Consider the following 12,124-nt stretch of genomic DNA (forward strand, 5'->3'; position numbering starts at 1 on the left):
CTGGATTTCTGAATGTTGAGAAGTATTTTGTTTTGTTTCAGCAATATCAGAGAAGTAGCTGGAATAAGGAATGAGAAGAGATGAGAACACAAGAAGCAGGAGAAGCTTGTTTTAAAAATTATTATTATTTTACAATAAAAGGGAAATAAAAGGCAAAAATAAGAACCACAGTACAAATGTCTTTTGGAGAAGTCGGCCACCACTGTGGTCATAGAAAGCAATTATAGCTCACTAACATTTCAATTTCAGGAGCCCTCTTCTCAGTGCCTCCCTCATGGTGCTCCAGGGAGCTGAGGCGGTCGAGGCAAACAGGGACCAAGACAGAACTGATGTGTGTTCCAACTCACTTCTCCTTGCACCCCTACTGGAATCCAATAAAGACATTATTAATCACATATCTGTGTTGGTACCATTGTTTTTGTGCCATGAATATTACATGCACTGTAGGTTATATGCTCAAGGCATTGGGATTAAAATGTGTTCTGGTGAGAAGTGAAGCCCATTTTTGAGTTTGTTCCTCTGTTGAATGTTTTATTTTCTGGACCGGTTACTTTGTGGTTCTCATGCTGCTTGAGGAACGTTCCACGACAGCTTTACCTTTAATTTGGATCTCCTGGCACTGAGTTTGGTGGTTGGCCTCAGCCTACACTTCAGGCACCACTTGGACCTCTGGGCTATCATTGTCCCCTGACTGAAGTGGTTCTGTATTCATGGCCTCTCTTGCTTCTGAGATCTCAGTCAGAACTTCACTTCAGGGGAATGCCACCTCAGGCATTTCCAGAGCTGCCCTGGAACACATCAGAACTTCACTTCAGGGGAATGCCACCTCAGGCATTTCCAGAGCTGCCCTGGAACACATCATGGCATCATGGATCTCCACCTCTCCCATTGATTAGTTCAACTAGAGGATTCTCCAAGTTTGATTATTAGGGACACCTCCAAATTTTAGGGATTGCTACATAGTAAAAATTGGAGATGACTTTTGATTGATTTCCCAATTTACCTGTTTACCTTGCATTTACAAAAGATTTCTGAGTCTTAAAACAAGTAACACCACTGACATATTTTTACCATGGTAGCTATGGTCACTGCCATTAACTGAATTTGTGAAAATTCTTGCCCCGATTTATAATATATATAGTGAAACGTATTTCATTTCGTATGTCTGCAATTGTTCCATACTAAATTTAGTAAAGGAGCTTATTATAGACTTGCGGAAAATAACATTGCTATTTCTTTATAAATTTTAGAATAACATTTTTTTGCAGTGCTTAAAAGACATACTAACTGACATTAATAAAGGCTAAAAGCATTACAGTAACTCCCCTCCCCACAAGTTATTTTCTGCTCTTGTGTTCTCTACAGTATCTGCAGTTTACTTTCACACCCGTGCATGCACACTTACACACACACACATACACACACACACACACACACACACCATTTCAGTTTCAGATCTGGTATGGAAATCTCTGAGCCATTAGTGGAAACCCAGGAAGCTCAGTTCCGCTTTCTCTTTCCTGATAGTGTCTTAGCACAACCTGTAGGTGTAGAAGGCATCACTGTCTTGCCCTTTGCCCAGTCAGCTCTACTAAGTGCCGGAGTTATTCCTCAGTGCTCGCCCTTGCACAGATTCCTGCAGGCTAAGGCATCACGTCTTGTTTCTAATAAAAAACAGCAGCCGTCGTCAATGTCACGTGGACATGGGCTCCTTCCCCTGTCAGCACTGGTCCTCAGGTTTGACTTCAGATCACTCTGCTAAGAGCTCGTCTTGAGCTGGATGCTAGTGAAAGTGTGCACGCCCTTAACGTGCTCTTTGCTGATGAAATATTTTGAACTCTGCATTCATCTGGCACTGACGGCGAGCATATGCCATCTCAGTTTGTGTGCAGGGCTCAGCCAAGGATTCTTCCTGGACTAGGGAATTAGTAATAGCCACAGATGTACGTATCCTGTGAGTCCCTACTCTGTGTGGAGGATATTCCACATTGCTGGTGGTGCAGAGCGGACTCAAGACCGTGTAGCTGCTAACTTGTCTCTGAAGGGTTAGCTCCTCAGAGGAATTTACCGTCCATAGCCTCTGAACGCTTTGGAATCTATGGATGTTTTCAGTGTAAATCAGTGCATTTCCTCAAGAGCAGGCATCTCAGTGTTGCAAAGTGTCTCTTTTTCTATGATTTCAGCGTACTCTAGGATCTTGGTGTTTAGTGGGTTCTAGGCTTGATGGAAAGAATCAATCCCCAGCTCTGCATCTAAAATATATACGGTTAGTTCTCATACTTCTTTAGTTCAAATTAAGAATACACCTACTTAATATCTGACCTGTGTTCTTTATATGGATCTGTGGGGTTCTAGCATAACCTTTGACACCACTTCATTTATATATCACATGCAGAAAGATGCTTTGGTGATAAGACATGAAAGAAATATTTTAAAGATAGCTGGAGCCACGGAACAAATCCAATGCCGCTTGAATGCTCACTTAGAGTAAAGCTTCCGAGTGTATTGGAAAAGGAGCATTTGTGCATCCTCATTATCTTGTGTTTCTCCGCCCTCCAGGTGATCATGCACACATCTCTGGTCTTGCTTAGCAAAACGAGGAACCATAAAAGTACAAGACTCAGAGTTCCTTAAGTTCCAGGTTCCAGGTGGCTTAGAGAACTTCCTATGGGAGGCCATGAGCAAATGAGGCTCTATCAGCAGGGATTGGATGCTGAGAGTTTCTTCCGGGTTGGGGGGGGGGGGGGCGCTTCCCTTTTTGTTAAACAAGTAAAAATTAGCCCTTTACCATGAAGATCTCTCCTTAAGCTTACAAATACGATCTTCCCTTTATCCCCCTTTGGGGGTAGGTCTTACTCTTCTCTTCTTCATTCTTTGTTTAAGCGGCCATTACATTTTCTAAGTTGGTACATGTTCTTAGGGCAGAAATGTCTTCTTGTGCCCTGGGTTCCAGCTTTTGCTTTGATTTTTAGCTTTGGCTGGCTGGAACTCTCATATCATGTCGGCTCATTAGTATTTTAAAGAAGACGTAAAAGAAAAAAAAGCCTGTTACCCCTCATTTTTAGTCCTCTGTGGGAGGGTTATCCAAATATACTAGCCTGCCCTAGTTCCAAGAATGGAAATCGAACTCGCTCATTTTGCGGTTCACAAAAATGAGTTCAGAGAGGCCGGTGACTTATTTGGACTACCATGATGGGCATTGCAGAGCCCCCGTTCAAATCTAAGGCTGCTCTCCAACTCCCAGCACAGAGTTTCAAGGTTTGCCCAGTTTCCTGTAGTTTCAGCCTTGTGGTCCACAAAGTAGAGATGCCAGTGAGTAAACCCCGAAGGGCAGTGAGTGGATGGGAAGCTGTGGAGAGTTAGCATCCCGCCAGTGGATCTTCCCTTTCAGGGTCCACTCGTGTCCGAGCTCTGCCCAGTTGCCTTTTGCAGTTTGGCAGCGAAGGGTCAGGCATTTTAGAATGATTTCACAGAGAGAACCCGGTGAGCTGAGAGCTTATCAACGGCTTGTTGATTCTCAGAGCAACCCACACATCTGTGAAAGTTGCCAAGACTATCCTAGTTTGGACTGTTATCAGAAAAAGTACCTCAGGCAACTGAGCTCATTTCAGGTTTTGAAAGTGTAGTTTCTTTCATCTGCTGGTATTTTTGTTATCATTCCTTCTGCCCATGGTGTTGTGATCCCTTCCCACGCCCACAGGAAAGAGGTGGCTGGTCATTAGTACACATGGAGTAGCCGGAGTTGGCTCTTGAGGTGTCTTTATCGCAGTGATCTTTTTTTTTTTTTTTTTTTTTTTTTTTTGTTACCTGGGTCTTTCTCTGTTGTTTTGTCTCATAATTGAGATGTAAACACTTTCTTATACCAGAAATACTATTTTTTCTTCACTCTGTGCTTGTTTGATTCAGTAAAAAACTAAAGAGTCTACTGTCTGCTGTATACCATACAAGGTATTGAGAGGCAGTTAAGCATGGGTTTTTTTTTTTTTGCTATAAGATATATTACATATATATTCATCACAGCTTGGGGTGGAGTGTGCATATATCCATAGGGTTATTTGTAGCAGAAATATCTGTTTAACGAACTATAATATTGAGCCAGCCTCTGCAACTTTACAAGTGTGATTTTTGTAGGTAAAATGAATTGCTTCTTTCTATTGTGACTTCTGTTGGGAAAACTTGAATTTTCCATCAAATTAAAAAGCAAGTGTTAATTTTGTTTCCCCCGAATCATTTTTAACTTTTATTCATATAACTGCATTAAATTTTCTTTTCATTTTTGTCAATATAATAGCATCTAAAGTTTCCGTGTACTTCAAATAAATATCTAGCCCATCATAGCATCTCTTTTGATGGAATTATTAGCCATCTTTTATGCTGTTGCCTTGTGATTCATTCAAATGTTTGTTTAATTTATTTATTATTGGATATCTATCTTTAATATCTTATGGATACAGTAGTGGGCAGAAAATGTGCTTTATATATATTTGCTCCATCTCGGGGGCAAGAAGGGACGTCCTAGCTGGGTGTAGGATTGAGAAGTTCATACCACTTAGGTGTTTGCTGGATGAACTCCCTGAATTATGGTCCCACGTGATCTGGGGCTTTGTCTTACTCTGATGTGTACTAATACTTCGGATGTCTTGCTAGCCCCTCTAAGCCTCACTTTTCTCATACATCAAGTTGGCATGCTATTAAGATATTATAATAAATGTCCGGCAAACGGCTGGTCACCCTTTAGCTTCATTTCCTATGAGAGGGAAGGAAGAGTCGGGCAAGTTTACCCCATGGTGTACAGGACACATGTAGCCAGAGATAACTATGAAGTTTGCGTGTTCACCCCATGACGTTCAGGGCACATATGACCAGAGATAGCTGTAAAGTTTCCACAAAAACTTACTTTAAAATATTGAGGTTTTAGACAGGCATAGTGGTGCACACCTTTAATCCCAGCATTTGGGGAGGCAGAGGCAGGCGGATCTCTGTGAGTCCTAGGCCAGCCTGGTCTACTTACAGAGTTTTCAGGACAGTCAAGGTTACATAGTGGAGCCCTGTTTAAAAAACAAACAAACAAACAAACAAACAAAAAACCTTTTTTTTTTTGGCTTTGTTTTAAATTCAATTCTGTGGGTCTCAAGCATGGACTTTGTAGATGTCAGTGACTGTGTTGTTTCATTTTCAAAATGTTTTATAGCCCTTCTAGGCACCAAGAGTAATAGGAGCAAACCCTGGTAAAGCTGTGCAGTGTCCGGCACAGAATGAGTGGTGGTCCGGCGTAGGCCGTGTGCAGGTTTCACAGAAAGTGAGTCTAGCAAGGACCATATAGGATGCTGTGAGACAGGAGCATGGAGTAAATGTGGATTCAGAGCTTTTTCTTTTTCTGAAGGGTTATTTGCTTGTGCTTTAGAAATATTTGTGTGTGCGCATGCGTGTGTGTGTTTGTGCATGTGCGTGCGTGCTTGCGTGCGTGCGTGCGTGCGCGCTCGCGTATACATGCGTACTTAGGTATGAGGAAGTCAGATACCCTGGAGCTGGAGTTTCAGACAGTTGTGAGCTTCCAGATATGTGTTCAGGTAGTCCTCTGCAAAAACAGTAATTGTTAACCACAAGCTAACTTCCATTATCCGGATAACCAGTGTACTCAGTGAGGTAGGCTATTGTCCGGGGTGTGGGTGCCATTTGTCTTCTGTCTGTAATAGCATAGTCTTCTGCTTCTCACACTCTACGATGTGTGTGAAAATTACCCCCGACCTGGCGATAAACAATGTTGCCTTTGCCTCACTGGTGAGGTGCAGACTCTGTGTTGGAGATGCACCCTAAGAAGCTGGCTTTGACGTGATCAGGCCAAGGAATTCAGATGGCGGTGAGTGGACTTGGAGATGAGATGCCCTGGCCTGGTTACTGAGGTAAAACGCTCACATAACTAGCAGGTCTGATGAAGCTTAGGACAGAGAAGATCTCAACAGATGGCTAAAAAGTAACATGTTTACCTGCTTGTGAATTGCCACACCGGACTTTCTTTTTGCATTACATAAATGCGTACCCGTTTATATAGATTTTTTTTTCCAAGATAAAATCCAATTAGAATTCATTGGGTGGTCCTATTTATTGAGTTGGGGGGCGAGCTGGTGATTTGTCCTCATCCTCTAGATCCCGGCAGCCAAGGCAGGGAAGATCCTGTTCAAAAGAGAGCAATAAAAGAGAGGAAACAGGAAGGAAGGCCGAGCAGCGTGAGGTCAGGAAATGAGAAAGATGGAAATGGGAAAGGATGGGAAAAGAGCAGTCGGATCTGATTGGGTGGGAATCTCTTTGTGAAGGAACCCAGCCAGGATTTAACCTGTTTTGAAAAAGCTCGACTTCCAGCATTTTTAATTAGTGGCTTGCTCGCTTTTGAAATTGCCCAGTTGGGAATACTCAAGTTTTGATGTGTTTTATCTGCCTGCTAATTAGCAGGCGGCTGGGTTGACCATCATTTTTCCCTTTATTCGGTGAGCAGAAGATATGCATAAATGTCTCCTGAAACAGTCCAGCTCAAGTCTGGGTTCAAATCCATAGCCGCAGTGTATTGGGGGAAGAATTCTTAGTAAGTCATAAATTAAATTTCAACACATCTTTTCTCAGACTTCTTTTCTTGCTGGCCTGGGGTGACTGTGTCTCAGGCATGGTCCATACTTGGGGCATTGTTCTGTGCCTTTGTAGAATGCTTAGCAATGTTCCTGACCTCTTTCCTAACCTGTGGTAGCTAAAATTGCCTATGGAACTTGCCAGTGTCTGTTGGTGGCAAAACTGTCCCCAATGGAGAGTCCCTGGCAGAGCCATATGGTCCACTTTGTCCTTGTCTATCTTAGATGTTTAAATCCCCCCCCCCCTTTTCTTTGGCAATTGAAAGTAGACAAGTCTGAGCAATATGAAGTCTATGGCAGACAGAGAAAATCAAATCTACCCCTTTCTTGCCTTTTGGGCTTAATTTTAGGGCACGATCTCCCATGAATCCAAGTTGGCTGTTTCAGGTTAAAAAGTTAAAGTCAGGTTGTACTAAATGTTTGAAAACCTGCAATGATTGAGAGCTTTTATTTTTAAATCCCCTCCCCCTGAAAATGTTTGTGTTTTATTTAAAAATTAAGAGAACCATACAGGCTACAAAACGCACTCCTGTGAAAATCCCTGAGGGTTGTAAATTTCTTCCGTGCACTATAGCTCAGTGTGTACAGGATAGGGCAGCATCCTGGGTAATTAAACAACAGGTTTGGGGAAAGTTTTACACCTTTTCTTTAGGCTTGATATAATCTCCTGAACTTTCTTTCTACGCCCTAAGCTTGCAGTGCGCTGAGTCTAACAGGACATCTGCATGTCATTCCTTGTCTTCTGGAATGCCAACCAAGAGGACCTGTGGTTAAGAAAGAGAAAGAGGGAGGAAGAGCAGGGGTGGGGAATGGGATCTGGGGGGAGATGACCACAAGAGGGAGAGAAGGTGGGTCTAGGAAACAAGGGACACTGAGAGATGGGGGTGGCAAAGATTCAAGCTTATTAGCAGTAAGTTAGTTATTGCTATCCCTTCTCTTAAGATATCCTGTAACACCATGTACTCCTCTGTACCCAAAAATAAGCCAATTAATTATACTGTGATTGCTTCTGCTGATAATAAACTAGCAGTAATAAAAGGAATGACAGTGGGCCAATAAAAGAATAAACAGTATCAGGGAGATGTTTGAAGAGTCAGTATATGGGATTAGAGTTTCGCACCCTCCTCCGATTCTGTCAGGGGATGTTTGTGATGGCCGTCTGTTATCTACCGGGATCAAAAAATATACACAACAAGGAAACTTTTCATGTTTTTAATGGGCCTTTCATCAAAATTCTCAAAGCCATCCTCAAATATAGATTGATCCTTAGAACTTCCTGGCTCTGCTGTCCTCAGGAGTTGGCTCACAACAGCCGTGAAGGAATGTTCCTTACTCTAGTCAGCAATAGAGTTGTGCAGGGAGAGAGTTCAGTGCATCCCACCTTCCTGGTCACTGACTGGGGTCTCTTCAAGCTTGGCTTATCAAAATCAAATATTGCCTCATAATCTAATATCAGCTTTAATTTCTCCATATCAAATACCAGGATGAGAATTTACTCTGCAGTAGACCATCACTCATCAATAACCATTTGGGAAGCAAAAATTAGTCTTGAAAGATTATAAAGAAAACAGGAAACAAAGTTAGGTGGATAGAAAAAGGAGGACAAATGGATTTAGGAAGAGTGGGGGGCAGGGTGAATATGATCAAATGCCTTACATCAAGCTCTCAAATCAGTGATGATGGTGGTGGTGGTGGTGGTGGTGATGGTGGTGGTGATGGTGGTGATGGTGGTGGTGATGGTGGTGATGGTGGTGGTGGTGGTGGTGGTGGTGGTGGTGGTGATGGTGGTGATGGTGGTGGTGGTGATGGTGGTGGTGGTGGTGGTGATGGTGGTGGTGGTGGTGGTGGTGGTGGTGGTGGTGGTGGTGATGGTGGTGATGGTGGTGGTGGTGATGGTGGTGATGGTGGTGGTGGTGGTGGTGATGGTGGTGGTGGTGGTGGTGGTGGTGGTGGTGTGGTGATGGTGGTGATGGTGGTGGTGGTGATGGTGGTGGTGATGGTGGTGGTGGTGGTGGTGGTGATGGTGGTGGGTGGTGGTGGTGGTGATGGTGGTGGTGGTGGTGGTGGTGATGGTGGTGGTGGTGGTGGTGGTGGTGGTGGTGGATGGTGGGTGGTGGTGGTGGTGATGGTGGTGATGGTGGTGGTGGTGATGGTGGTGGTGGTGGTGATGGTGGTGGTGGTGGTGGTGGTGGTGGTGGTGGTGGTGGTGATGGTGGTGGTGGTGGTGGTGGTGGTGGTGATGGTGGTGATGGTGGTGGTAGTGGTGGTGGTGGTGGTGATGGTGGTGGTGGTGGTGATGGTGGTGGTGGTGGTGGTGGTGGTGGTGGTGGTGGTGGTGGTGGTGGTAGTGATAATGATGATGATATTGATGATGATGGCTGTGATGGTGATGATAGTTTAGGCTATATGGACCATCCTGGGTTTTTTTGTTTATTTATTTCCTTAGAAACAGAAAGTGTCTCACAAACTTTTAAAAAGCCCATCTCTCTGTGCGCCGTGCTAGTTGGAGGGAACTACAGAGGCCTTTCATTTTGTAGTTTGGGTTGCATGTCTGTTGTTTGCCGTTATAAACTTGGCTAGAGAACAGTCAGAATCTAGTCAGATTCTGGCAGTGGATTTGAAAGTGTCAGTGTGGACATTTACTTCAGCTTAACTTTCCCTCTGGATTAAAATTGTGTTCATGTACTTTGAAGTTTGTTTTGTTCAAAAGATTTTAATAAAACTTTAAGCGCCAATTCCTATCTCTCACAACGGAGGCTATCGAAAGCTGTGGAGGATAGAAGTAATTTTTATGTGCATACCTCTGGTTCCTGAGGGTCCAGTTCACGTCTGCTGTGAATTTAAATTAGTTAATTTAAGTAGATGGGTCAGAACCTACTGTCATCATGGTAACCCTGTGCCTGGTTCTTAATTAAAGGCAACAGGAGATTAATTTGAAACATTAATTTAAAAGCGCATATACAAAAAGAAAGAATTATTGCAAGAAAGCCTAAAGAATTTCTCTCTTGTCCCTAGATGTAGAAGACAGAAGTAGCTCAGGGTCCTGGGGGAATGGAGGCCATCCAAGCCCGTCCAGGGTAAGTATATGTAATCATTTTTCCCCGGCAAGCAGACATGCATATATGTAAATTGACTAAGCTTTCACATGCATCAGGTATGCACATACATGAGGGTAGACACACACACATACAAACACAAACACATCTGCACAGATCTGTATAATCAGTTTTAACGAGGGCAGCCTTCTGGAATTCTTTGATTGGTTACCACACCTGAGTTTATACCTGCGGAATTGGTGCTGACCTGAAAAGAAACCTTTTATCAAACACACGGCTTTACCTTTGCCAGCTGGTGGTCAAATGCAATAGAAAGTCATTTGTTGCACTCAGACCAAGCTTAAATAAATCCTAATTTATCCATCATGTGTAGGTATGACTAGACTCCTGAATAACACTTCATGGGAGTCTAACCTATTAGTATGATTTGCATAGCAAGTCTGCATTAGTTTTATTTTGGGGCCGTGTTACTGTTCCACCAGGCAGGCCATTGCATATGATATCTTTAGTCCTTTTTTGTTTTAAGTGCCTCTAATCCCACAGCAGGTTTGATTACACACATACAGTGTCCCCAGTTAGAAGTCGACTTAGTGCAGTAGGATGGACATCCGTCCTTCCTGCCTCTCTAGATGGTGCATTCTGCTGGGAGAGGACATCTTACTGTACACGCCCCCCATAATTTTGCAACGGGGGAGGTCTCTGCTTTGTCTCTGGAGGCAGAGGTGGCCCATCAAGCTGCACAAGAGGCTATTTTAGCCAGTTGTACTTAACACTTTGCACCTGTCCTTGGCACCGCGAGCCTCACGCTGGCCTGCAGGGTGCAGCAGGATCTCTAAGCCTACGAGGAACTCTGCTGAGCCTCGGAGCAGCTGTCGAGCTTGACATCCTAATGCATTATATGGATGGGTGGAGGAAATCTTTCCTCCTCCTCCTCATGTTACAGTCTGCACTTGCACAAATAAATCCAGTCCCTTGACAGCCAGTGGGCATGACAGAATGTCCCTCTATTGTTCTGTTCACTTGGGCTTTCTTAGTTTCTTCTTACGCACACTTGTGTGTGGTTCAGTACAAACCTATAAATATTGAGCTAGATTCTCATAGTAAAATACATTATATTAGCTTCTTACTATTAATTTCCTACCAGTAGCTCACTTTTAAAATTTAAACTGCCTCACAGTGTGTATGTAGTCTAATCGACAGTCTACTTCCTATTGAATTTTGGTAAACAAAGCCCATTTAGAATCTTCCTGGTTTACTTTCAAACTTAGTTTCCAGAAACTGCAAATTTTGTTGAAATGAGCAAACCTGTGAAATGGCTCAATGAGCAGAGGTACCTACCGCTAAGCTTATCAGCTCCATCCTCAGGACCTACGTGGCAGAGAGAGAAGTGACTCCAAGCTGTCCTTTGTCCTACATATGCTGTGGCACACATGCGTGTGTGGCACTCCACCCACAACACACAAAGTAAATCAGTATGATTTGAAAAGAAAAACAAGAAATGCATTGGTAGGACTTGGGAAATAGGTCAGTCGGCAAAGACCTTGCACACAGTCATAAGGCCTAGGGTTTGATTCCTATAATGCATTGGTAAGAAAAAAAAATCCAGGGGTGGTATTGTGCACTTAAAATCCCAGCACCTGGGGCTTACTGACAAGTTAGTCTACCCTAATCTGTGATTTTATGCCTAAATTTGCCTTATGGCATCCACACACAGGTATCACACACACAAATGAATCCATACTCCCAAATGAATACACACACACACAGAGACATACACACACGAATATATAAATGCATACAAGACACATATTGCTGAATGATTTGAATCTCCATCTTATTGTTTAAGTTTCCAGGGGTTTCCCTGTCTGTAGAGTCACGCTAGGTGACCTCGCTGTGTCCTTTTTCCTCCCATTACTAACTGCTGGTCCTTCTACACACAGTACTGTACTGACAATTAGGTTCAATAATGTAGTTTAAGTTTGTAGCACACTCTCTAGGATGAGGGTGTTTCATAAATAATAATGAGCATTGTACAATGCCTGGGTGGGTCCTTAGTGTAAGACGTCTAGGAGCAAATTAACATTCTAGCAGGAGTAGAGTCTAGCGTCATCCTGGATAACTTTTTGTAAATGAAGAAAGGTGAGGGAGAGCGCAGTTGCTCGTCCCGAGGGCCTCAGCCTCCACACTGAAGCGATGTGACTTTTTGTTCTTACAGCGTCTATCTTTCATGTGTGGGCAGATTCTGCCCTTTGGCTAACATACCAAACCGATACCTCTGAGTAAATTTGACTTAGACTTTATGGACAGTTCAGCCAGCTGAGCAGACACTCCCCCATCCCCCTTTCTGGTCACTTGATGCTCTTTAATAGGCTGAGATTTAAATCAAATAACACAGTAGATTTTAACTCTTTCTTAGATGTTATTGAATTACTCCATGGAATTTAAGTG

General features: G+C 43.3%; 1 protein-coding gene across 7 annotated transcripts in view; it reads left to right on the top strand.

Annotated features, from left to right (window-relative positions):
• Tcf4 (transcription factor 4) overlaps positions 1-12,124 on the top strand; it is a 348,878-nt gene that overhangs the window by 108,639 nt on the left and 228,115 nt on the right. For all 7 annotated transcript variants that reach the window (XM_038330326.1, XM_038330325.1, XM_038330329.1 and 4 more), the window contains exon 4: positions 9,636-9,697. In XM_038330326.1, coding sequence (XP_038186254.1) covers positions 9,636-9,697 — 62 coding nt within the window. The remainder of the gene's footprint in view (positions 1-9,635; positions 9,698-12,124) is intronic.

The sequence above is a fragment of the Arvicola amphibius genome, chromosome 5 (genome assembly GCF_903992535.2).
Source record: "Arvicola amphibius chromosome 5, mArvAmp1.2, whole genome shotgun sequence".
NCBI classification, from domain to species: Eukaryota; Metazoa; Chordata; class Mammalia; order Rodentia; family Cricetidae; genus Arvicola; species Arvicola amphibius.